This window comes from Lichenostomus cassidix, chromosome 3, assembly GCF_008360975.1.
Source record: "Lichenostomus cassidix isolate B80296 chromosome 3, HeHo_3.0, whole genome shotgun sequence".
NCBI classification, from domain to species: domain Eukaryota; kingdom Metazoa; phylum Chordata; class Aves; order Passeriformes; family Meliphagidae; genus Lichenostomus; species Lichenostomus cassidix.
This window is the reverse complement of record NC_139483.1, coordinates 23,216,289-23,242,684: the sequence shown is the minus strand read 5'-3', so window position 1 is coordinate 23,242,684 and position 26,396 is coordinate 23,216,289. Positions and strand designations below refer to the sequence as shown.

The window sequence follows — 26,396 nt, the reverse complement described above, 5'->3', positions numbered from 1 at the left end:
TTCTCTCAATCCTTTGCATTTCTATCAATAAATTTATTAAAGTAAGAAGGAATAACCAACCATTCACTAGAATTGGATCGTTCATGAACTAGCATTTTATTTTATATTTCCTGCTTGGATGACTTACAACCAAGGGAATTAATGTCATTTTTTATTATTTAACAGTAACTTTTAACCTGCAGTATATTATTTACGAGGCACATGTGAAATGCCCGGAGATGCTTATAAAAACTCACTGGCACATAGACCAAAATGGCCACTGACAGCATGTGCAAGGTCAGCAGAACCTGAGCATTTTGCAATGGGTCTGATGCCCAACTAACTCCTAAATAAAGTGAACATTAGCAACACAGAGACAATGACAAATTAATAATAATATGTATTCATACACAAAGATCACGAAAACAGAAGGTTTCAATATGGCTGAACACACTGAAGCTGCACTCAATTTAATTTCTTTGCTCCAAATTTCTGGTCTCACAGCCATGTATATTTGCCACAGCCAGGTTTCTAGCCCTAATGGCAAATGGCAAGTTCACACACTGTGGAAACGAGAGAGGGAATTCCACCCTCTGTCTCCTAGTGAACTCAGTGGAACATTGCTAAATCTAGGGCCATTTATTCCATAACAAAGCTGTACAATGAACCCCAGGAACAACATCCCACATTGCTTTCTATGGGTGGGGATGAGATTCCAGCTCATGCTCACCCAGTGTCTGACAGCTAGGCATCTGGAAAGCAGCCTCATCCCAGTGGCTTCAAACCAGCTTGTGGTTAGAGAACCACATGAAAGAAATTAAACAAAATACACGTAAAAAACCCCAACCTCACATGCCATGGACTGCTGAATAATCTGTGTGCAAGACAGACAGAACCAGTGGAAAACGGGCAATGTGTAGCTCTATTGCCTGATTTACTTCCTTGTGGCTCTGGCTTACACTAACCTTGTCCTTCAGCCTTCAGTTTTCTTACCAATGTTAGTACTTTTGTTAGAATCTTTTTAGTCTTTTTTTCCACAGTGCCCTTGAATAATCATAGGTTTAGTACTCAAGTTATTCTACATGATTAGTCACAGAAAGGTCTAGTTCCCTTCAATTACACTGGAAGTATGGCAAAAGGATCTGCCTTGAAAAAACCTTTTTTTAGTTTTCCAGCTGTGCTTTTTCAGCAAGCAGCAGGATCCACAAAAATAATTAGTTCTCTCCAAACCAGGCTTACTCCCAAACAACTGATGATCAGGCACACAGCAGGTATTTAAAGAAGAGGTAACAAAACCTGCAGTAGACCCCATGCAGACAGCCCTAAAAGGGAAATGACACCAAAATACTCATTATGGGAAGTGAAATGTGAAAAAGCCACCAAAAGCATCTCGAGATGTGTAGCCTGATAAAAAACATACCACTGCGAAACAACAGACAAGAGTGGGGAAAAAAGGTAGAAAATTCAGTTTTCTCTTGATATCACAAAAACCAGCTTTTAACTTTTAACTACAAAACCCAAATTTCTTAGTGCCTTATTCCTTGCCCATGTCTTACTGACCTCTCTACTGAAAACTGAGCAGCACTAGAATGGTAACAGACGCATGAAGGTTTGGGTTCACTGAGCTCTAAACAGATTAGACTCATTTAATATTGGCTTTAAGATTTTTGGGCTATGACTCAAATTATTAAAAGACTCACTATGGGTTTGAATTTTTTTTTGTCGTCTGTTAATCGAGATATACCATGCAGCCCTCAATCCTTGGGAAATAACTCCCTTGGACCAGATTTTCTGGCACAGAAAGCACTGCATGATGCTGCTGGGTAGGCAGTAATTTTAAAACTGTTTTGTTTATCTTGACTCAACTCCATTTATTTCTCATCCACTTACACACCAGGTCTCATTTCAATTCCATTTCATTTGTATATCTCAAACCTCTCATTGAATCATACAATTTCAGAACACACTAAAATATATAATGGTGGAAATACAACTGTTTGGTACCAAGAGGAGCAGGGTAAAAAAAATAAACCCAAAAAGACCCCAAAGCCATCGTCATAAATTTCTTGAATACAGTATTAACTTTTCCTCAAGTAAATTAAAAATAAGAATTTAAACTGAATGTGCCAAACGTAAAATGTAACACTACATGCTCCAGGAGAGGGAAAAAAAGTCAACTAAAAGAAAGCAACAGACTGAAGGCTTTGGCCATGCAATGTACCTTGACTGTGCTTTGATAAATGTTCATAAACATCTAAAAAGTTGGAGGAAACACAGCTTTTTCCCTTTTCCCTGTTTCAAGTACTCTTAGGCCTGTACCTTCTGCTCTGTTTAATGAAGATAGAAATATTTGTTCAATTTAATGTTTATAATTGCAAGATGGAAAAGTTCAATGTGGTAATCAAATATACAAGAACTCGGCAAGGATTTTACCAGAAGGCAAACTTGGTTTTGTAGCCTGGTATTATATCTAATGAATTTAGTGCAGACTGCATCTTCATCTTGGTGAAGAAAACTCCCTAAAAAATATTTAGCATTTCATTTTTCCAGGAAATTTGAAGGGTGTTGCATATGCTCAGCAGTTTCTAAAAACCAACTTCAAATGGTTTTTAGGCATGAGGTTAGGTATAAAAAAACCTTCTAGTTGGTGAATTAAACACACAGAGAAAATCCCAATTTTCTTATATGCACTAGGCATTATTTTATCATCAAGTTATCAACATGAGGTGTAACTGAAAAATGGATCAAAAATGCTAGTAGTTTTATTATGTGCTCCTCTCACCTTTTGAGTGGTATGAACATCCTGTTTTTTCTTTTAATTGGTAGATTGGTACTCCCTTCTTGGGAGATGATACCAAGCCAGAGTTTGAGTATGAAATAAAATAACTTTTCTCGCCCACTGTAAGAAGTCTTTGACAGCTTTCCAAGGCACAATGACTTCAGGAGGAAGAGGAACAGTTCAGTATCACTTCACTGCAGCAGTGTGCTATGCTGAACTCTGTCTTACACAAAAACTAAAATGCTAGTCTGTACACTTGCCTGTCCACCTCAGTTTGAAAGGTTGCAAGAATGTTTGATTTGGGAAAGACAAAGATCTGTACTGTAATTGTCTTACAGAGAAATGTAATGTGCACAGAACATTAAAAGATATGATACTTGTAAAGACAATAGGGATTGCTCATGGAAATGCCTGGAAAAAAATACAGTTAAAAAAAAAAAAAAATCACCATCTGGGCTTTTGTTTAAAGAGTTGTTAAAAAATCAAACCAGCCCAACAACAATCAAACAACTCTTCTGTCTTCTTCTAACACATATAAGATACTCTGCTCCCTTCTGTCACGCTTTTTAGACTCCATAACCTCAAGCAAAAAGAATAAAAAGCAAATTTTTATTTTCGAATTTTTGAGGGTGTGTTGTATTAAACTGTCTCCTTTACACTTGCCATCATCCCAGCTCAGCTGGAAGGCTCACCTGCCCGAGTGTGTTCCTATGGCGACCACCGCTCCGCTGGGATGGAAATCCGCACAGTGTCCTGGTTCCTGAGCAGAGACACACAGACACATTATTGCCCTGGCTGTGTCCTGAGGCCCAAACACCTCTCCTTGCACCAAACTAGCCTGAAAGTCTGAGCTGAGCTGACATGGGAAAAATCAGTCAGTTAGCAGCACACTAATCCTTAGACAGCTCTTCTGTCAGTGTATCAGTTACATGCACTACAAGAACACCTGGTGAGTAAAAAGCCTACATTTTTGTGTAAAAAATACTTTTGCTTGGATATTAGCACAAAACTAGCTAAACTATGAAATAAATGACAGTAAGGAAACTACATCTAAAGCCAAACCTTCACAACTGTACAATACACTCTTCGGATTGTTTGAATATCGGGGGAAAAATTAAACTGTAACAAGAATAAAGGGCTAAGATTTCTTCAAGTTGGTTTGACAAAATGACATCAAGCAATGGTAGCCAAATTACAGCCTACACAATGTCTGATGAGCCTTCTTTCAAGTTTATCAAAGCTTCCAGATAGCTGTTTTTAAAAGCATAACTACAGGTTTTTTCCTTGTAGTCAGGTGAAAGAACGGTGTTGCAGGAATTGAATGCTTTTTCCTATTTTCCAGCTTTATAGTTAAATTAAAGGGTTGACATACATCTAGCAGCCTGGTCCATTCCAGTGTGTGGTCCACCGAGTTCCACATACAAACTTGCCTGTCTTGGGCACATGTTAAAAATAAGTCTTTGAAAGGATGAGATGCCAGTCCCCAGAGTTCATCTGTATGTCCCTAGAAAGAAATCATATGTGATTTAACAATTGATAAAATGAAGAGTCTTAAAATAACACACCAGCAGAGAAAACCTTTACATTTTTGGGTTAGAGTTTAAAAAAAGAAGTTATGCTTACCTGTACCTCTACTATGAAACCATCATTAAATGTTCCCCTCAAAACAAAGTTTCGCGAAGTACCCACTAAAAATTGATCTGCTTTTCCTTCTGCTACTGCTCTGATTGTTCCATACTGGTCAGGAACCTAGGAAAAGAAACATCTGTCAAACCACAGCGGGCATCTTGCTAGGTGCCTAATTTTGGAGGCCACAAATAGAGCACAGTGACTACCAGAAATTGATTTCTCCCAGTAAAAATGAACGATCCAGTCATGTAAAACCCAGAAGAGGGCTTGACCTGAAGCCTCCCTCATCTATTTGTTCAGAACAGGCATACAAGAAGATCTCACTCCAAGACAATCTCAGTTATGTCATTTTAATTAATCTCAGCAGAAAAAATTACAAATGAAATTACATGGCTTTTAAGTGTCAAATTCACTAAACAAATGCACTCCACAACCTTACAGCTCATAAGGAAAGGAATAATACAGTTACTATTTACTTTTCAAAACACACTTTGAAAAACAAGAAAAATCTTGTAGCACACAGTAAATGCTTCCTGATTTTCTTAATGCTTCCTGATTAGCCATAAGTAAATGTTCATATGCCTTATGTCAGCAATGACTCTGAATTTTAATGACTTTGTTTATTGCAGGCTTGAATTCTAATACACTGCTTTATTTTACAGTGTGCAATTGTTTGTTTTCTAAATGATTTATCTGAGAAAATACACTAATATCAGCCACACAAGATAGAAAAATCAATCTCTCAGGGTCCTGGTAGCATAAAAATTAGCTTTAACATAACATTATTAACAAAAGGAAAACAGAGACACTGATATGAATAGCGTGTGCTACTTAAGCTTAAGAATTATGTATGATAATCAATGTTTACTTTCTCAGCCATGTTTTCTAAATGTCAGTATTAGACAAAAGGCAGTAACAAATTCTAGACTGAACTTATATATGTGTTACCAAAAAAATGCTGCCATAAATGCACACTAGGTAAGTGGAGTAAACCAATTAAAGGAACTGTTTAAGGAGAACATATTATTTCAAAACAAGGGGAAAAGTTTTTTAAAATCCAAAATACACAACTTTTTCCACTTCACGTTCACTGACCTAGTGCTGCCATACAGCCAAATCACAAAGAACATACATATTCACTAAACATCTGGTTTAGGATAAATTTAAAAGAAGTTCCTCATCATAGCTTATAAATCATTAATTACAGATACCAATATGTGTCCTACCATTTGTTTACCGTATGTCACACATTCTACTAAAGCCCTCATATACTAGTGACATTCTTTCTCTGGACAGACAAACTTTACAAAACCACAGGCAGTAAAAAAGAATATCCTCAAACAGGAGGAATTAAAAGAAAAATAAGGAAGGGTTTTGGAGAAAGAAAACTCTTAAAATTTCTGTTCATCTTAAACACAGGAGAACTGAAGCCTCATACAGGCTCATTTATAGGCTAATATTTAAACACTTTTATAATAAAACATTGCCATTCATTTAAAAAACAGCAAAGAGAAAGTATTCTTTCACCCTAACTACTAAGGGTGGGGAAGGCTGTGTTGCTATCCAATGCCTTGTTCAAGGCAATTTCCTTGTCATTCTTGCTTTCTTACCTCAATCTCCCTTTCAGGATTCAAATCATGATCCCACAGGATGATCTTTCGGTCTTTCCCACCCCCAGTTAGCAGCATTCCATTCCTCATTTGACAGAGTGTGAACACACTGCCATCATGAGCTTTGATTTGTCTGCTTATCTGATATACTCCTGTATGCACAAAAAGAAAAGAATAAAGAACACTGCTCATTTTTTTTTTTCACCTAGGGTTTATGACAAGCTTTGTCTTTAAGCAGAAGAATAAAGTAAGTGTATAATAAATAATTACACTTGGACTGGGTGGCTCTCAGTATTGCAAACACAAGGTGGTAGTGTTTTCTTACAGGATAAAAAGATGAAATAAAGGACCCGCCTTTCTGAAGAAAATTTTTTTTTAGATTGATTGTCCTACAATGTTAAGGTGAATGTCCTACAATTACAGTGTGAAGGTAAAAACAACAATTTGTAAAATGCTTTCATTTTCTCTGCTTTCCAAAGCAACAGAGTTTTTCCAGATGCAAGAGAATCTGTCTTTTAGAACCAAAAAATATTTAGCAAGTAATTATTAGAAAAGAAGTAGAGCTATTTTATTAAAAGAAACTAAAAGACTTGTTGTCTACAGCCTTTTGGGAATAAAAAGCAAATTATTTATAGCAAAGTTTCCAGGATGCATGAGCCTAATATCTAATGCTGGATATTGCCACACATAAAAATAGTACAACCAGCATTTGGCAGACAGAAGTCTACCAAGAAGTCTTCTATCAAGACAGAAGTCTACCCAAAGGAAAATACTTGGAAGAATGAAGGAGATGAGAAAATTAAACAACAAGGGTAGCAAAGAAGTCTTTTGCATCTTAATTGGGTCTTCACATTAGAAGAACTGCTGTTGGAAAGTAATTTTAAAAAACCCAAACAAAACAAGATTCTGGTGCTGCATATTTTCAAATAGCAATCACAGAAAAAGCCTGAAACACCATCCAGCTAAATATGAGCTTAACTTTGCTGACCCTGTCTATGGCTCAAGTCAGTTCAAATTAGTGTGCTCTCACACCGTGAAAGAGTATGAGATCAAGTCCTGTGACCAATATAATGTGATAAGCCAACTAAAAATCCCACATCTAGTTAAGCCAACGTAAATTAATATTCTATTTGATAACACTTAAAATGATACTGGAAAAAGGTTACTTTTGCAGAAAAAATTAAAAATTAAACATCAGATAATTTGTTGAATTACTTTTCCATTGCAGTTAACTTGAAAGATGAGAAAAAGATTTACCTACAAAAACAGACTTACTGTTAAAAAATGTACTTTTTACATGAATGTTTTCCTGGCATACCAATTTAAACCTGAGTGTTTGAAATAGCTGCCAAGTAAAATAAATTATCATTGAATTTATGAGTTACCTTAGGGCTCAGCTGTGCCAGGTCTGCATATGTTGGGTAACAAATAATTTTCCTTTCTTTTTCACAAAAGCTTTCCACTAAAGAGTTAGTTTAATTTCAAATTTCAATTTTTTTTTAAAGTATATCATGACTTGAGTGTCTGCTAAAGCAGAAACTGTTATTCATGTAACTGTTACAACTAAGCACTGTAATTTTACTTCACATACAAGTCCTATTAATGTCAGCTCCCCCACTTAATGGTATTCCTCTGAGACTAAGCATGGTGCAACATAAGCCTAAAGAGGCAAAGGCAGGCTGCAGAATCCCCAAACTGATCCTACAGCCTTTTTCAAATCACCAGATCAAAGGAAAGCTGATTAACCACATTTTTTTAAAATGCAAAACATTTAGATAAAGTAGTTTTCATTCACTTCAGGCACAGTCTCATTAATTATTAAGAAACTCCAGACTGCTCTTAATTCAGCAAATTCACAGGACTTGCAGGAATTTAGTACCACCTGTTATTTATAGGAAGTGCATGCTCTGAGTCAGGTTTCCCTATTCCTTCCCTAATGCCAATCCTTTATGTTTGTCTTTCACAGACTATCTAAAACCTGTGATTAACTCCAAACATATCCTACCTTTAGCTCCCTTTCCTGGAGTAGCTTCTACAGTAGTTTTGCCCCATATAAGTATTATCCCACCTGAGTCGCCAGTAAGCACATCACCATTTCCCAAGAAAGCCAAGCACTGAACAAACTTGGGTTTCTCATATTTCTGAAACAAAATAAGTAAGAGAAAGGGATAATTGTTGTACTTGTTACATAATTAGAATAATTCATCCACACTCATACACCTTGCATACTCATAAGCAGAATTTAGCCATTTTTCGGGTATGTTTAACTCTCTGATCAGACAGTGCATGGTAACAACGAAGCAAATGTATAGCAAATCTGATTTCTATTGATTAAAACTGTCCTGGTATCAAGACATTATTACCCCAAATATCCCTTGCTTCCTTGATAGTGAATTGCCGCTCCAGGTCCAGAAAAATATATGAGATTTGCCACATGTTATTATGGTATTTGCATCCGTTGGATGAAATTCTACAGCAAGAACAACTTCATTTGTAGTCTGAAATAATAAAAGAAATAATATTTATTCAGATAGGACATGAACTATTAGAAACACATGTAAACCCCCAAGTTTTAGAATGGAGATATGTGAAACTAGACAGCTCATTGTGTACTTGAAAATATTCTAAAGTGTTCTGTGCTAAGTCAGTTGTCTGAATGACTGCACATATTATTTTACACATACTGATTTTTCACATTCCTACAAGACCTTTATTAAACACAAGTTAGGGTTTTACACTCCCTTTTAAATCACAAAAGCTTCTGCTCTCTCAAATAGGTAAAACTTCTGCCAAGGAAAATGAGTAATGTATAAAAGACATTTTTTTGGATTGAAAACCCTGCTTAGCCTTTACACAGACTGGTCTGCTATTCTGGATAACAAAGCTGTGACAGAGGCATTAAGACAATGATAGTATTGTAGGATTATATCCATTATTCTCCTTCTGAAATTCTATAAAAATTCTTTCGGGTTCTTTGTTCTCCTCTCTTCCTCACGAAGAAGAAAAAGAGAAATCTTCATAACTCAAAACTTTGAAACATAGGGTCCCAACTTTGTATTTTTACTGGCTGCATATACTGTTACTGAATTACCAACATCTTAAAGTATTTCATCCTTTACCAATAGATTTTACAAACATAACAAACTGACTGGTCATTTACTTAACTTCTAATATATATTCAACCAAACTGTCTTTGAAGACAAATCTGTAGGCAATGACTACAAAACAAGAAAGTAAATGCATTTCTTTCTACAGGATTTCAAAACAAGCTGTCCAGAGAGGCTCTGGATTCTCCTTCTCTGGAGATACTGTAAACCTGCCTGGGCATGATCCTGTGCAACCTGCTCTAGGTGCATCTGCTTTGGCTTGGGGTTTGGACAGATATCTCCACAGGTGCCTTCCAACCCCAGCCACTCTGTGATTTAGCACATGATTTAAAGGACTATACATAAAAGTGCTGTTAAATCACACCTTTGGGAGAAACTTTTCCTACTTCACCACTTTTGGCTTACTTCAGAATAACAATCTTCTCAAGTTGCCCTATTTTTTCCTTTTCATGGCCATATTTATTGAATTATGTTTCTCACACAGTTTTCACATGAGCAAATCTGCTACATCAAAAAAAAATCATTTGGCACTTAAGGACTGAAAACATTAATGGAGTTCAGCTGAGAAAAGGCTTCTGTTTTGCACCCCAGCTCAAGGGATGCAACTCTGCTCACATCATCTTCTGTGCTTAAGATACTGTAAGACCAAATCCTAGATGTGAGTAAGCACTGAAGGGCAAGCTGTCCCTGCCAAAAAGTTTTTAGCCAATTCTGAAACACCAAGGAGCTCCCTGGAGAGCAAAAAATAGTCAAAACATAATGTCAGTGAATGGGAAATACAAGGCATATGCCAAATGGTTTCACATAAAATATCAAAAAGGGAATGAAAATACTGTCAAAGAATTAAATTAAAACTTATAGAATACAGTTAGTGTTGGTCAACATAACCTAAAGAAAATGGGTCAAACCAACCTGATTTTGTTCTATGAAATGGCAAGTTTGCAATGATATAGATATATATATGCTTGTAGAGCACGATTTATAAAAATTTACAAATACTCAGCTCCCCATGCATGTAATAACTGCTTGCTTGATTTAGGACAACATGAAGGATTGGGTGTTCCCAGTGAAATCAGCTTTACATGTGCACTGAGCACAACACCCCTGAACACATTTCACTGGTGTGAAGTTTAGAGAGGTTCAAAAAGAAACAGGAAAGCAGAGACAAGACTGCAATCCACAAAAGTACTTAGGACTTCAAATGAGAAGGGACATGTACTGAGAATCAGTGATTGGAATTTGATTTGGACAAAATTGAAATACAGAATGTCTAAAAGTATTATTTTTTTAAACAACTACAGACTGAATCATCAGTTTAGTTTCTTAAAGTTCCCAGGATTTTTTTTTTTTAATTAAGAAAACATTGGACAATTGTTTTTTGAATTGACTCTTAAGGATGAGTAACATGTAATTACAAACCCTTCAATATTCAAAACCCTTCCAGTAAACAAGTTAAGAATACATTTCTGTGGAACCCTTAACCAAGCCAGCAGTATTACACAGTTGTAGTTTCCAAGTAAGATCAAAAGTGTGCCTCACAAACTTGTATTTATGGGAATAAAACCACTTCTATTTCAGAATATTCATGTGCAAAAATTACCTTTATTTCTGCTATTTTTGATTTCCTCTGCCAATCCCACACAGTAAGCATATGCTCATTAGAGTCATCAATTACACACAAATGAGTACCAGAATCCTAAAGAAAAAGGAAAAAAAAAAAAATCACAAAGTACTATCATATCCAATTTAGAAACAGGGCAGGGCAGAGGTATTTTAAAAATCCACAAAGGTACAAATATAAATTAACTAAGCCCTTTTAAAGTAATTATAACCTAAACAAATATGGAATTTTCCTTTTTTTCTTTCTTAAAGATATAGATTTTTGTATAATCTCATAAAAAATTACCATGGTTCAAATACGAAAAGTGTCTTACCAAATCTTTACTGTGGTTTTGTTTGTTTTTATTCCTGCATGGGTTTTTTTTGGTTTGGTTTTTTTTTGCTTTCTTGTTTGCAATTTCATGCTAGCAGCAAAAAGATTCTATTTGATAAATATTTTGTTTATCCTCAGGTCTCAGAGGACAGACCCACAGCTCCACTTGTTTTTTCTCCTTAAATACCACCATCACATACACACAACTTTACATTATCAAATTCTGTTAGCATATCTCGTTTTTTCCCCATGGGTCATAAAGTACCAGCAGTTTCATCATGTAGTTGGTAAAACTGTAGCAAAGGTAACACTTTCTGAATAAAACAATGCTAACGGAGGAGGCAGAGCAGCACCTACAGTATTAAATAGCTGAAACCGTTTATTTTGAACAATTTTACAACAAAATGATAAATATATGGCTACATGTAATTAAAGGAACAGAGAAAAAAATTTAAAGCAAAAACATACTTATTCCCAGCAATGCATACTTGCACAAACCAGTTGTTTCAAGGACAATTGTAGAAAGATTTGGAGGAGACTTTAATTATCTTAAAGTTGATTCTTGCACTTCATTCTCTAACAAATTATGAAAATAGAGGTGGCTAAAGTTATTATTCTCAAGCACTACTGTAAGCAGTAATATGCAAATACATGTGTGAATTATTAGTTGGGAAGAAACCCTGAAGACAGCATTGGCTAAATACACAGCTCTTGTGGGGGTTAATAAATTCTGTGGTAAAAACAGTTCCAGATACTGCACACAAACTGTTTCAGTCTAGTGAGGAATCATATGAGACTGTAATAAGGTACCAAAATCAATTTCAGCTGCAAAACAGAACCAATAAAAACTAAAATCTAGTCCTCCAAAATTCCCCGGGTTTTTTGTTTGTTTTGTTTTTAAAATGATGGAATACATTCTTATTCACCTTGAAAAAGATCTGTATCCAAGTACATAACTTTCATTGGTTTGTTCGAGTGAAAGGAATGGCAGTTCTCCTTTCACAGTATTGCATTTTATTCGTGTTACCACTTATTTAAAAAAATAAAACACTTATTTACTGAATCACAAAATGTATTATAACTAACATGAAAATATGTCAATGTAAAGTGAAACTGCAGCAAGAGAGTGCAAGAATTTCTTTTCAACAGGTCACCCCGAGACACCGTTGAATTTCCATCCTTGGAGACACCCAGAGCCCAGCTGGACCACAGCCTGAGCAGCCTGCTCTGACTGAACCTGCTGTAAGCAGGACAGAGGATGAGGTGATCTCCAGACATCCCTTCCCACCTCAGCGGTCCTGTAAACTTCTTCCTCTATTAGCAAAATACTGCAGATACTGTTTCTCTATTTTTTTTTATTTTTACATGTATTAATTCTTTCTTCTTTCTGGAATGCAAGAATCCAGCCTGGGTTTTCAGGAGGTCTTATAGGTCTCAGTCTTTTGGCAAAAATACATTGGCAGCTTAAATACTAAACTATGCCCACATTTTACAAAAAAATCTGAGCTCATTTCCAAATTTGAAATGAGAACTTTCTAAAAGCCAAGTAGTGCATCTCAATGTGCTACCAATTTTTCCAATAAATTCTGTGGGTCCAGTAACAAAGACCTTTATTTATTTTCTATGCAAAAGTAGAGGTAAAAAGTGAACAAGCTATTCCTCAGGAAAAAATAGTAGAAGATAACATGAGGGGTATTTTTTTTTAATTTCCTGTTGGAGGATAAAAACCTACCCCAGCTCTGAAACCAAAAACGTTAACCCTCCTATCAGAACTCACTAAATTCTGTCTTCACAAACCCCACTAATAAATTTGTTTTTAACATCAAAATAAAAACACCCAAGCTCCTCACAAACAAACCCAAACCACCAACCCCAGTGTGGACTTTGTAGCTCAGGTTTTTCTTCAGCCTGCTCTTTATTTACCGTGCTAGTTTGTTACCACAATTTTACATGTGCCATTTCCTGTTTTTCCAGCTAGTTTGCTGTCAGCTGGTTTTATAACGTAGAGTTTTATAAAGCAGAAACATTACAGCCACACTTTTAATACCAAAAGAGATCAGCTAGACAAAATGCAAAATGTCCCATTTCCATAGGACTGGCTCCATGATTTACCACAGCAAGGAACTGAGCCCATCTTACCGCTTTGGAAAAGTCCAGGCAGCCCACTCCGCGCTCAAAGGTGCCGAGGCCGATGACCTGCAGCGTCGCCAGGCTCACCGAGTCCCACACTCTAACATGGGGCTGCAGGGGCTGCGTGGGAAAGCAATGGGACACGTGGATCACCAGCAGGGACAGCACTGGGCACTGCCTGAGTTACAAACTGCAGAGCAAAACGCAGGGTGACCTGGGCTAGGGATGCTGCTGCACGCTATCCTCAGAGTCAAAAGGGGAGAGTCAAGGCAATGCTGCTCACTGTGTCTGGGCTACCAACGTGGCAGAGGGGTTGTAGAGGCAGATAAGTGGCATTAGGTAGTTATGAAAATATTTTGACCAATTTAGGTAATTGAGCAAATAATGAAAGAGTCATCTTGCATTTCAGACCCCATACTAGTGATATTATGCAACAACAGAAAATATTGGTCAAACCTAGGCTTATAATATATATATTAGGAAAAAAAGAAAAGAAACAAACCCTGGTGCACTGAGCCTCTTAACCATCACCAACGACTCAATGAAAATGACCGTGGTTCTATTTCACACCACTACTATCCCAAACTAGCTTAGAAACAATCACAAATAAAGTGGGAATTAACTTGGCTTAAGGACAGCATTCACTATTGAAAGTGATAATAAATCTTTGCACTGATGGAAAAACAAACCAACCAGCTCTAACAAGAGTCAGAAAAGGCTCAGTGGAAATCATGTACACAAAAGCACCCACATAAATTTCGTACAAAATATAAAAAATTAAGTTGAACATCTGAAAAAGAGTTATATTTAACATGCTTCTACACTTCATAGCATCTGTCTTTTTTTTCCCCCTCTATAACTTCAGGAAAATAATCCAATTATTCAAATTCTGACAGAATTACGCCAAGAGCTGGGGAGAAGAATTCAAATGCAGTTGCTCTCAAATGAGCAAGTTTATAGGAAAGCTTGGCACACCTTCCATGAATTCTCAAAGTAGGTTTCCTCTTCCATGAAGCCTTAAGACTATACTGACCCGCAGAACTGGGGACTCGTTCTCCCTCGGGAGAGTAAGTACTATGACAGAAGTGATGTGGCCTTATAAATCAATTACAAGCTTCACATTTGCTTGCAGATAAAGGACTTTGTGAGCTTCTGCTCTTTTTAATGTATGGTTGAGTGTTTCATTGTTACTGTCTTTTGCTAGAGATACAGGCTGTTACCTGAGAAACATCAAAATATCTCAGTAAATGCAGTGCATAATATAAACTGCAGACAGAAGGTGATGATTAAAAAACCCCAAACCACTTTTTCCTGGTTTTCAAAACAAGATACTACTGCTCAACAGCTCTATTACTTACCCTTCCATCTTTATCCACTCCAGCTAACTGTCCTGTTGCAATTCTAATTTTGTCTGGATGAACTGCAAGACTAAGACAGACAGAAATATGACTTGCTTTTGCTGTCATAGGTCTTTAAAACTGAGAGGTGTTTTGTAAATTTTTTGTTTCTCAACAAAAGCCCATGAAGACACTCATGAATGTCAATCCCCCTTCTAATGAGACAGCTTGAATGTTTCTAATGAGCCTCCAACACATAATTATGTGCCATATTTATAAAGACTGCAGTGTATTTGATGCCTGAACCTAGAGATGTCATGAACCTGGGGAAAAAAAGGCAGAAAAGTTGGCTGAGGGCTTGCCTGTGCACCCAGGAGTCAGGGATTACCACCACTCGAAATGAGTTACTGATGTAATTGTACTAATGAAGTGTGGTGCACTACTAGTGGAAATCAAACTCTGCCCTTGCTTAGGACATTTTGCTTTGAAGCTGATGTGAAAAAACAGATTTCAGAGAACACATCCTCTCAATCCTTGGGATTTTTTGACCTACCTTCTTATTTGCTGTCTCTGTAAAATTACAGAGGTGAAGAAAGCCATTGAAAGAATAAAGGGGGCCAGGCAAAATCTGAAGAGGTCATAATGACAGATACCGAAAAAATTTACAATTCAGTTCAATTTTCTGAATGAAAGTGAAGAACACAAAACTGGCAGCATTACTCCCACAGGAAGCAATTACACAGACAGGAGAAAAGAGCTTTGGATGTCAAATTTTCTCCAGTCAGGTACAGTACAGTAAACAGTTTATGTTCACCATTAGTTTTTGTGCACTACTCTTCAGATTAACCTAACAAATTCTCTAACTGCTTTGCACCCACAATGATTTTGGCTACAATTTTCCTGCTTCTCTAGGGTTTTTTATAGCAAACATCTTTCTGATTTCCCAGCCTCTCTTCATACTTGGATAGGACATCTTTTAAAAAATGATTGCTCAGTTTTCCACCTGGTACTCTAGCTCTCCTTCAAGATTGCACTTACTGCCTGAAAACAATTTAGAGTTAGGCTAACAACAATTTTTATTTTCTGGGACAACTATTTGAAATAATTTATGCTACGATCGTTTCTTCAACCTGGTACTCTTAGATTGTCTACATATCCCCTTGTTTTACATTTAAACCAGACATCCTAAACTAGCAAGGACTGCTCTAACACCATTTCTTTGTGCTGTGTTTACTACAGTGAAATCTACCAGGACTGATTAAATAGGAAATAACTACAACTATGATGGCATTAATTAGTTTTGACATAAAGCAGGAGAGAAAATAAAAATATTTCTGCATTATTACCCACACACTTACATGCAAATGTTGTATACTAACCATTTAACACAGTCTGTATGACCCAAGTAGTGCCGCTGGGTTCTCTCCTCATAGTTAAATAGTACCACCACTGAGGCTATGAAATACACAATTTCTCCGGTAGGAAGGAGGTAAACATTGGCTCGACAGTCTCTTCCACGATACCCATATCTATAATATTTTTTTTCAAGTCAAGGTTTTCATAATCACTACATACCAGAAAAAAAACAACTTTTTTTTTTTTAAAGGATTCCTGGCAAGCACTCATGTCAGCAAACGCTCTTTAAGTTTTCTCCTCTGTAACTACAGCACAAGTTCACTAATACAGTTTAAAAAGAAAACAAAACAAACTCCATACAACTGGACTTCTGGAAACCAAATGCCTCAAGAAATGATGATCATTGATGTTAAAAATTAGACATGGTAGAAGTAAAGCAAACACAGTGTTGAAGTTTTGAAAAAAATTCCATGTGAATTTTCATTAGGTAACAGCAGGACTCACTAATTTAATATTTTTTAAGCAACAGAGCTGTGTATCAGCAGACTGGGCAGCAAAGTATTGCTTTCATTTGGCCTTTTAAAACAATTCCTAATGCCCTACAGAAAAAGGCAAGCCTCAGCACAGCAGCTGCCGAGTTCAGGAAAGATTTCTTTAGACTGTTTTAGAGTATTTTTTAAACAAACCAAACTCAAAAGGAATTTACACAGTGAAAAATATTCTATCCAAATCTACCTAAAATATATAAAAGGCATGTTTTCTGTAGACATATGCACAGCTCCTAATGACATTCAGAAGTTTTACACACTGCGAACAAGCCTTGGTTGGCACTGATCAAACTTTATTACAACTCGTTATTTCTTTGGAACAGGTGCAGTTTTCTTCATCTAGACTAGTAATGTGGCTTCCTGCCTGTATTTCAGTTCCCTGGGTCACTAGGTACAATTAACATCATAACTCAGACTTTAACAGCTAACTCTGTAGCCCCAAAAATATGATTTTCCTGCTATGTCCTGCACTTGAAAGACCTTTCCACTTTGTTGCCAGCTAATACACCTGCAACAGCAAGAAAAATATGGGAAATACATTGAGCAACTTCAGCTAAAGGATTCCAGCTTTAGGTCCTGGCTAATCACGTAAATAAAAGGAAGTCAAAGGCTCACATGGAGAAGTCTGGATGGATAAAGGTGTCCCTTTCTCATAAATGAAGGCAGGTGCAATAGTTCAAATTTGGGAGTATCTAAACTGGTATCACCTAATCTGCTAACCTGGCCTCTGTTCTTCATGGAAAAGGGTTGCCTTTCTGTCAAAAATAGTACTGAACCCCCCAAAATGCTGCACTGCACTACCCTTCATCTTTTGCAGTGCCACCAGACCACAGGGCTGCTACACCAGAGGAACACTTGCAAAATTAAACACATGCTGTAACTAAGGAATAGTTCAAAGGGGAACACTACATTCAGTTGTCAATTAAACCCCTTTGGAGTGTGGAAAACAAAACAGATTTATATCTTGCTCTTTTCTGTTCACTACAGAAGAACACAATGGCTCCTCTGAAGCAGAGATTATTCACTGGCTTGCTAAGCAAATGATATCAAGAGAAACGCTGATACAACACAATGCTGAAGGCAGAAAAAATGGATGCCTGCATTTCTCATTCCATTACTATTAACTTTCTCCCTAGATTTTCCCCTTTCTTCTTCTTTTAAACACTGATGGAACCAAAAGAAACCCCAGAATGGCCTTTCATTAAAAAAACAAACCAAACAAGTGAACTTTCAAAAGCAATGGGCTACAAACCAATGAAAATATTTTTTTCTATCCTGAAGCACAAAGAATGCTATTCAAAATACCTTCCCAGGAGAAAGGCAGCTTTTGCTCATCTGCTGTATACAATAGGGAATGTATTGATAAGGATTTAGTAAGATTGACATCTTTGAACATTCACCCTAGAGAAGTATTAATGATATACACAAACATGTCTTTCCACAGCAGAAGTCTTCCATGCTTAGCCAAGCTAGAGCTAAATATTTTGGCACCCACGACTGAGCTTTGACATTCATGAAGCTGCAAAAGGAAAAAAAAAAAAAAAAAAAAGTTTACGTTTTCTCAGTTTCTCAGTCCATTCCCTTCCTTTACCTCTCCTACAAAATAAAGTACCCAAGAGTGGCTGCATTTTCTAGAAGCACATTTTTTACAAGCATGTAAAGGAACAACCTGTTCTGTGGGACAAATTTTTTTGCTTTCTTTATTCTCCATCCCAGACTATTTTGATCAAAGACAAGACGGACTGTTGCTCCACAGCAGGTCTTTCCTTCTCCACACATGCAGAACAAAGCAGCAGATACAGTGCAATACAATTAATGCAATAACTGACTGTCTCTACAGAAAAAGGGGTGACAAAACATCAATGCTTGATTTCCACTGAATCTCAACACTAATCTTTCAGTGAAACTAATAATTAATCAGGGAAATTGAGAAATACTTGCTTTGATATTGTGATTATTTATCACCAGTTATAAGGACTGTTTTATCACAAGATTTGGTATATTTAAAAACTAAGTTTTGGAGGTTTTTTTGGTCTGTTTTAACTGACTAAAAATAGCTACTGCCCTCCTGAGAAGTGATCCACTGTACACCAGAATTCAGCAGTATAGTCACCACTGTCTTCAATTATTCTTAGAAAGAAGATGAGTATTGTTAAAAATAATCTCATAAAATGGAGTCTGAAATACCTTCCTGAAATTGAGCTACTATACACTGGGAGAATCTCTAAAGTCACTGTCAAAAGCTGCACTGACTGTGACCTCTGAAGCCACTAAATAAGCCAATTTTGCTATTATTAGGAATGTCAGATATGCTTTAACCAGTTCTGAAGTGCAGTGGCAAAGACTGCACTACAAAGCACGGATATTCAAACAAAATTATTAAATTTAAATGACATCACTCAGGAACCAGACACAGTCAAGAGCTCAGACTTCCCCATCAGCTGCTTTATCTTGCCAAGCAGCTTAGGCATTTCTTCAATGACAGTAGTCTGCAGGGCAGACAAAAGCTAAGTTTCCCTAGCTGAATCTACAGTATAGGGTATGAGAAGTTGAATAAAACTGCAGGAGACCTCCCCCCACCTCCCAAACCAATCAATCAACCAACAAAAAGCCACCCCAAAAATCTGCCTGTTGTTTCCTGGAAGTTGCTCATAGTTGACAAGCATCTTCCAAAACAGCAATAACAAAGGAAAACCCAATTACAAAAAAATCATCCGGAAAGCAGGAGAATTAAACAAATTCAAAACATAACCTATAAATAGAAAAATTCAACACTCAGTCGACATTTCAGGTGCAAAACACTGACATTAGTAAAATACTCACTGAATCGTGGTCCCTGCACTTTTTTAATAAGGTGTAAAGGGTTCAGTTTCCTATCATATTTGCAAGTTACAGCTGTCTTGAAGGTTTGCTCCCCTTGGTAAACCTGTGCATAAAGCAGAAGATCTGCAGCTGCTGTATTTTCCAAACTGAAGAGCAATTTCCTTCAAATTCACAGACCAATATTTAGCCCTCATAAATTTTACTGCCTTTTCCTCATTTTCTTCACCTTTGCATCCAAAAGATACCCTACACTCATAAATATACTGGTCTGATTTAGGATGACATTTCTTTAAACAGATTCTGAAACATATGGACAGCCTGTTTAGACTAGATTTATTTCACTTTAATTAGACTTCAGCAGCCAACTGGTTTAACCTGAACTTAAGGTTCTTAGACATCAAATGTGTCCACACTGGGATTTGCACCTCCTTAACTGAGGGTGTGATTTCATGATCAGTTTTCATCAGTCCAAACTGCTCACTGATGCTAGAAAAGTAGAGCTGATGTTCCTCCAGTATGCCAGTTCCAGCCCTTGCACGTTTGTAAGGCAAATCAAACTAATGTATCAGTCCTGCTTGAAAGTTAACTTCACAAAAAAAGATTACGTTTCAGCCTGATCAGTGACTGACCCAATTCACTCCACAGTCATGAGTGCCAGCATCAGCAACCAAGAGCTGTGATGGTTGGAAAATTGGGTACCACAGCTTTACAAAGCATGAATAAGAGGTCTGTTTTCCTTCCAGTCAGACTTTAATCCGAAACTTTCCTCCTGACATATGACAGTGTATCATCAACATTCCTAAAAAATCTTCCTGCTTTCAGCAACATCAGAAGGATCAAACTTCAGATTATTACAACTCAAGCGCAGCCTAGACATGTTATTTTACTGAAGTACTAAGAAACTTACACAATCACAGCTTACTGGAGAAATCTGCAGAGATGGGGAAGTGACAGGAAGACCCAAACGTGTGCAAAAGCACATCTCTTGAAGTGAACTTAATGTCTGATCTAGTAAACTTGGAGAATTGTCATCAGCCACACACCTACTCAGTTCTTCAAATGATGAATTTAGTGCATTTAATACAAACTAGTTTCCAAGAAATTAACAGCTTCACTTTGCAGCTGAAACACAGAAGCAGTGCAAAAGATGGCTGCTTTTGCAATCCTCATTCCACAAGTAAGGACAACAAACTCAGTATCTTCCATAGTTCTAAAACCTTCTAAAAAAAGGATCAGAGATTGAAAACTAACCATGTTCCTGAAGCAAAGCCCACATTAATTAAGTGGGAGGCAGAGTGGGACATTTTTGGAACTCTGTAACTCTCTAAAGACACTTTCTTTCACACTAAATATAAATTTGTTAATAAATTAGAATTAGTTTGAACAGCAAAACAAACAAAGAAAAAGTACAGTATTTCTGTGCCTCTGTAGTCTGCCATTTAAAGTTGTAGACTATACAGAAGCTACAAACCATTTCCATTGTTATATTAATTTGAACATTTTTCCTCACTTTCTAGTTTTTACCTCTTAAGAGAGAAGAAACAAGACTGGATTCTAAAAGGGAAAAATGCAAGACAAGACAAAAAGGGAACAGTGAATAGTTACTGATGTTAAGGATACACCCACTCCAGTTTTAACTTTTCAGGAGGCAGCTCTGTCCTAATATCATCATAGTTTTCTACATCAGAAGGAATGAACATTGTGATTGGTCGGCCTCGCATGAACATCTTGATATATTCTCCCTCTGTTGAAACAAAAAGGCACATTAATCATGTAGCAAGTTTACACAAGAAATAAGAACAAAAGAAACCAGTAATAAGCACAGAGATGCAAATCACACTGCTTATATAACAATTATTTTGGAAATGTGAGCTTGGTAAAGGCCCAGATTTTATTTTTTTTAAATGAACATTAAACACACACAGCATAAGCGTTAGTTGAATTTGTGATAGAACAGACTGAGCATGTAACATTTTGGACATGCAAGTTAAGTTATAAAGGCAAAATTCAAATTCAAATCTGAAACGGAATAAACAATTAGTCACAGAATTACAGGATAAGGTATTTCAGGTGGAAAAAGACTTGAGGAGCTTTCTAAGTCCAACCTCTGCCTGGCCATGAGGCCAGACTAGGTTCCTCAGGCTTTTGCCTAATCCAGATTTGAAAAACTCCTAGGATGGAGATGGCACAGCCTCTGCTGGCACCTGACTGCACCAGGGGCCTTTCCCACAGTGCTTGCTCCCTGCAGCCCCTCTGTCCCCAGACTGCATTCTTGCCAATGACTCTTCTTTCCTGCAGGTGCAGGACTTGGTATTTGTCCCTGCTGGATTCTGTGAGGCTCCTGCAGGCCCATCTCTCCAGCACAGCCACTCACAGTGTGCTGGGTCATCCATCTCAGCTCATTGCTGGAGATGCTAAGGCACAAGGACACTGCAGGAAAAAGTGTCAAGAGCTTTGCTGACGAATATAATAAAGAATTAGACATCAGCACAAACTAATAAAGCAACCTGACTTGTTAAGCATTGTATCCTGAAGAATGGGAAGAAGCAACAGCTCATAATGACTCCAGCTAATAGTGCTTATAGCCCTGACAAAACACATGTCTATCTCTCTGTGGGAGCATCTGAGCACTTCACAAACCTTTAGGAGTTCCTTTTCAAGGAAAGTGAGCTTACCCATCACCAAGGAAAATCAGAGTTTCATTTCAAAAAGCACTGATGACAAAGAGCCAATTATTTCACTAACTTTGCATCAACAAAGTAGTAAAATTTTATCACTCTTCAACTTCTTTAGTAATTAATATCCATTTTTAGTATAAATATTAACCAAAGCAATACAATATTCTGCTGTGAATTTGGAAGGCTAACATACTTTTATGAGCAGGGATTTGAAAATCATAGCAGACACGGGGAACTCAGAGTTCAAACCTAAATTTGAATAGTTGAATAGAACTGGAGTAGAAGAATAGCTGTAAATTAGCAATATAGTATTAAGGAATCTCTAATCACATTTGACACAACCAACACTAAGCTCTGAAACAGATTTTTAAACAATTGATTTAGTACTTCTTTAAGAAAACAACATGAAACATTCCCAATAAATAATTCCAAGCTCTGGGAATGCTTGGAAATATTTCCCCAATTAAGCGTAATATTAATATGCAGACTGCATGATTGTGCAATCTATGTTTATCATTCCCTAAAACATCAAACTCAAATTATGAGAAACTCAGACTTATTTCCACAGAACCATAGCTTAACAGCTCAAGCCAAACTTGGAGATCTAAAAAGGCAGCAGAAACCAGGTAATTTGGTGACAGTAGAAGCAATGTAGTCTCAAAAATAATCTCTTCTGCTTACAGAAACATTTTCAGAAGATGCAAAGATCAAGAAATAATCCAAGCTGTGAGCTAGACTAACCTTAAACTAGAGTCTCTGTCCTTCCCTGAATTTGAAATACCCCTATTGTACAGACCACAGAAACATAGTATGTCTTACTGAAGTCAGAAGAGAATGAGAAGAAAAGCCTGTAACTAATCTCATCCACTAAAGATACAAAGCAATTTTTTACAAAATTTGGAAATTAATTCTTGATGCTCAAGATAGAAGAGCAAAAATTGGACTACTGAAAAAATGTGGTAAATAATCTAGGTTATTTAAAGTAAGTATTTCTGATCATAGAGGATTTTATAATTTTATTTGTAGTGTGTGAAATTCTGTGGAATACCTCCTCAGCTCTGAAAACACCAGCTTTGAATACAGCACTGATGATCCAAGCACACAGAAATTCTTTGGACAGCATTGACACATATAGAAAAAATCTGTGGTGACCAAATCATACAATATATTCAGTAATTCCTAACTGAGAAAGAACTACCCATGAGCCTGCGTGATTTTATTGTCACTGCATTGCCCAAACTTAACTAGATCAATGAACCCGTGTGCCTGAACATAAGCTAGTTAGGACTATTTTTCTACATGCATGACACTCACTGTGAAGATTGCACAACATATATAGCTCAATTTGTCAAAAACTTTTGTTTTCCCTCTTAACACCCTGTAGTTGGAGTTCTAAATGTTTAAGAGTTTCAAATATTTTTGTTTGTTTCATGAAACAGACCATTATCAGATTTACCAAGTTCCCAGACCTGAAAAATATGATTAGTTTTTTCAAGTCAACCTTCTGAATACAAGAATTAATTTTACTTGAATTTTGTGTTGCTTTTGATGCTGATAGAATGTTTACCCTGTGGTGGAGGCAACAGTCCAAACACAACTGAAAGCTAGTGCAAAAAAAACCCCCACAAATTCAAGAAATTATTCCTGAACAGAAATAATAATAACTGTGCAATTTAAAACTAACACTTATATAAAGGTTTGGTTTTTTTTATAAATACAAGGAAAGTTGACCCATATAAGTCAAGTATGAAAGGCACAAATACTGAAAAGATGAAAAACAGTTGTCTCACTTCTTTCCAAGAACAAACATGGGTGCTCTGAACAAGAACCCCATGAGTCTCTTCACTGAGAGCAGTAGAAACATGTCTCAGATAAAACAAAAAGAACAAAGTAAATCACTCCCTCGTAGCTAAATTAGACACAATAGTTATTTTACTGTATGTGCATTGCTTAATTGCATTGTTAAGAAAAGCTAAAGATTGAAGCTGTCACTAGTTTGACATAAATGTTTAGATAATTACTCTAAACTAGTACCATGTCTCATTTATCCACCAATATATTTTTTATAGTATGTATATTCAGAGATAAAATAACACTGGCCAAACCCAAGAGCAATGTATTAACAATGACCTTTCTATCAAAATCTGGCAGCCACAGTCTTATAAATTAAAGCCTGAGGGTATTTACAAAAGACTGCTCACTGTTAAACCATAAATTCTTGATTTAACACTGAGCTTGACACTTCTGGTTCCACAAGATCAGTGTAAAATGACATCACTAATTTAGGATCAAATTTCTCATTGTTCCCTAGAACAATGGAGACAACCTGCAACTGAAATTCTTATGGATGGAGGCAATTGCACCTGTTGGACTCTGCAGATGAGGGAGATGAAGAGTCCAAGAAGAATTCAGTCAAGTGTCTGGCAGAATAGGCTCTCCTGGAGCTCAGAGAAAAGAATATCTACAGGGCATTCAGATACAAATTAGCTCTCTGAAGTTCCCCATTAAAGAAAGAACATTTTTACCTTTATTAGTTAGCTGCATTTACTCAAGATTACCTTTGAAGATACATATTTAGAACACGTTTGAAAGATATAGGCTAAGTAAAACTTGATTAAGCCTCTCCCTAAAGAAGAGGAATGATTAGAAAAAGAGAGACAACCGACTGAAAGATTTTTTTGTCTAAGACTGTAAATTTCTATTTGTTAGAATAATCTGTAGGGCAGATTTAATATTAACGTAAAACTCTTTTGAAATACTAGAGAGGATGGCAGCATACCAACACCACCATTCTCAAACAGCAATTAATTGCCTGAGGCCAAATTCTTATATTTGCAACTTAAGAAAATCAGTGATTTAACTCTTTCATGCTATACTTGCTAAACTGAAGGATCAGGAGCATTAAATTACAATTCTTTTCTCACTATTTTCCAGGAAAAAGCAGCACATAGACTTCTTTTTCCTTCTTTTGGGAAAAAAGAGCCTTGGTCATGTTATGACAGATATGCGCGTAAGGGACTACAAGGGAGAAAAAGTCAAATGTTTTAAAGAGATTGGGTAAAAAACTCACCAAACCCCAACTAACAAAAAATTCTTGACAATTCTGGTATCTACCAGCCTGAAAACGTTAGGTATGAGAGCAAAAATTCCTTATTGCATATAAAGAGATGTTCAGACCCCACTATCCAATTTACAGAAGCATCTGGGGAAGGTGGGGCTGGGGGATGTGTGTGGAAAGGGCCAGGAGGGTATACCTTGAAGAATCTTTGGCATTTATTTACTAGGTTAACTAATACGCAACTGCAGACATCCTATAAATGCTTTCAAATATGGATCAAACCAACCGGGAAGCACAGTTGAAGCTCTGCAGGTGGCACACCCAGGTGCCATGGATTATCCATGCCACACAAAAAGGAACAGCGCAGCCCAGAGCTGCTACAAAAGGTACCATCAGGTGGCTGCAGCACCCTGGCTCCAGCTCTTCACCAGGAACAGCTGTAGCTGCTTTTGTGCAGCTTTGAGCTCAGTTTCACAGCCCTTGCCAAACTCTACTTGGCTCTGCAATAATTCACCTCTGGAGCCTCAACAGTCTCTTTACACAAGTGCCAGGGAACACAGGATCAGCACTCCCCATTTATGCTCCCAGGATTGGCTCAGGCTCATTAGCCTCACATAGCAGCCCTCTGGGTGTGCTGGACCTAAGCAGACTCCATGCAGGTCTTGGCTCCCCCTGGGTTCCCCAGAGGTTTGGGGAAATGATTAACTCATCTCTGAAGATGCAGAAACATTTAATTTGAATAAAATGTGGCCCCAGTCAGCTGAAGTGACACAAAACACTGCTCGGAAGGAAAGACACAAAGAGAGAAGCCAAGGACATGGTGAAGGTGCATGTGAAGGTGGCCTTGAGCCCTGCTCAAGAAAATGGCTTTGCAAATTAATGTAATGAGCTGGAGGAACATCATGGCCCAGCCCAGCTCAGCCCAGTCCAGCCTGCGAGATACCCAACATGCCTCCCCCAGTGCCTTCTCTCTGCTTGCATCACTGCTTTTCACTCTGCAGGGTACTGCAGCACCCACTTTAGAGAGCAAGGGCCTTGGCTATCACTGGGATAGACACAAACATGCTCTGCTGATTTCAGAGCAGCATCCAAAAACCTCCTCCTCCTACTAGTTGGGAACCTCTCAAATTCCAGGGGACAGTAACACAAGACCAGGTCATTTTCTTTCTGTGAGTGACAGCATGGCTGCTCACTTCAGCACAGGTCTGCCCATCTGCTGTCAGAAAGTGCACTGGATGAGCATGAAAACAGCAATCCTCCCAGCCTTCCTATTCTGAAAAAAAATAAAAACAGCCAGCTATTTAACTCTCTTTTTGCATAATAAGACTATAGTCTGTCTCACAAAATTTACCCTTTATGATTATGGGTGCATGCAGTACTACAGAGAACCTACCAGGGTTTTAATGCATTAACATTTTCCACAAGGCCT

The 26,396-nt window shown here is 37.2% G+C and overlaps 1 protein-coding gene across 6 annotated transcripts in view; it reads right to left on the bottom strand.

The window, feature by feature from the left end:
* EML4 (EMAP like 4) overlaps positions 1-26,396 on the bottom strand; it is a 151,711-nt gene that overhangs the window by 15,017 nt on the left and 110,298 nt on the right. For all 6 annotated transcript variants that reach the window (XM_085054949.1, XM_085054950.1, XM_085054946.1 and 3 more), the window contains 11 exons: positions 20,852-20,975; positions 15,884-16,033; positions 14,526-14,595; positions 13,177-13,287; positions 10,705-10,800; positions 8,361-8,495; positions 8,003-8,138; positions 5,998-6,149; positions 4,382-4,507; positions 4,131-4,262; positions 3,451-3,518 (listed from right to left, as the gene is read on the bottom strand). In XM_085054949.1, coding sequence (XP_084911075.1) covers positions 3,451-3,518; positions 4,131-4,262; positions 4,382-4,507; positions 5,998-6,149; positions 8,003-8,138; positions 8,361-8,495; positions 10,705-10,800; positions 13,177-13,287; positions 14,526-14,595; positions 15,884-16,033; positions 20,852-20,975 — 1,300 coding nt within the window. The remainder of the gene's footprint in view (positions 1-3,450; positions 3,519-4,130; positions 4,263-4,381; positions 4,508-5,997; positions 6,150-8,002; positions 8,139-8,360; positions 8,496-10,704; positions 10,801-13,176; positions 13,288-14,525; positions 14,596-15,883; positions 16,034-20,851; positions 20,976-26,396) is intronic.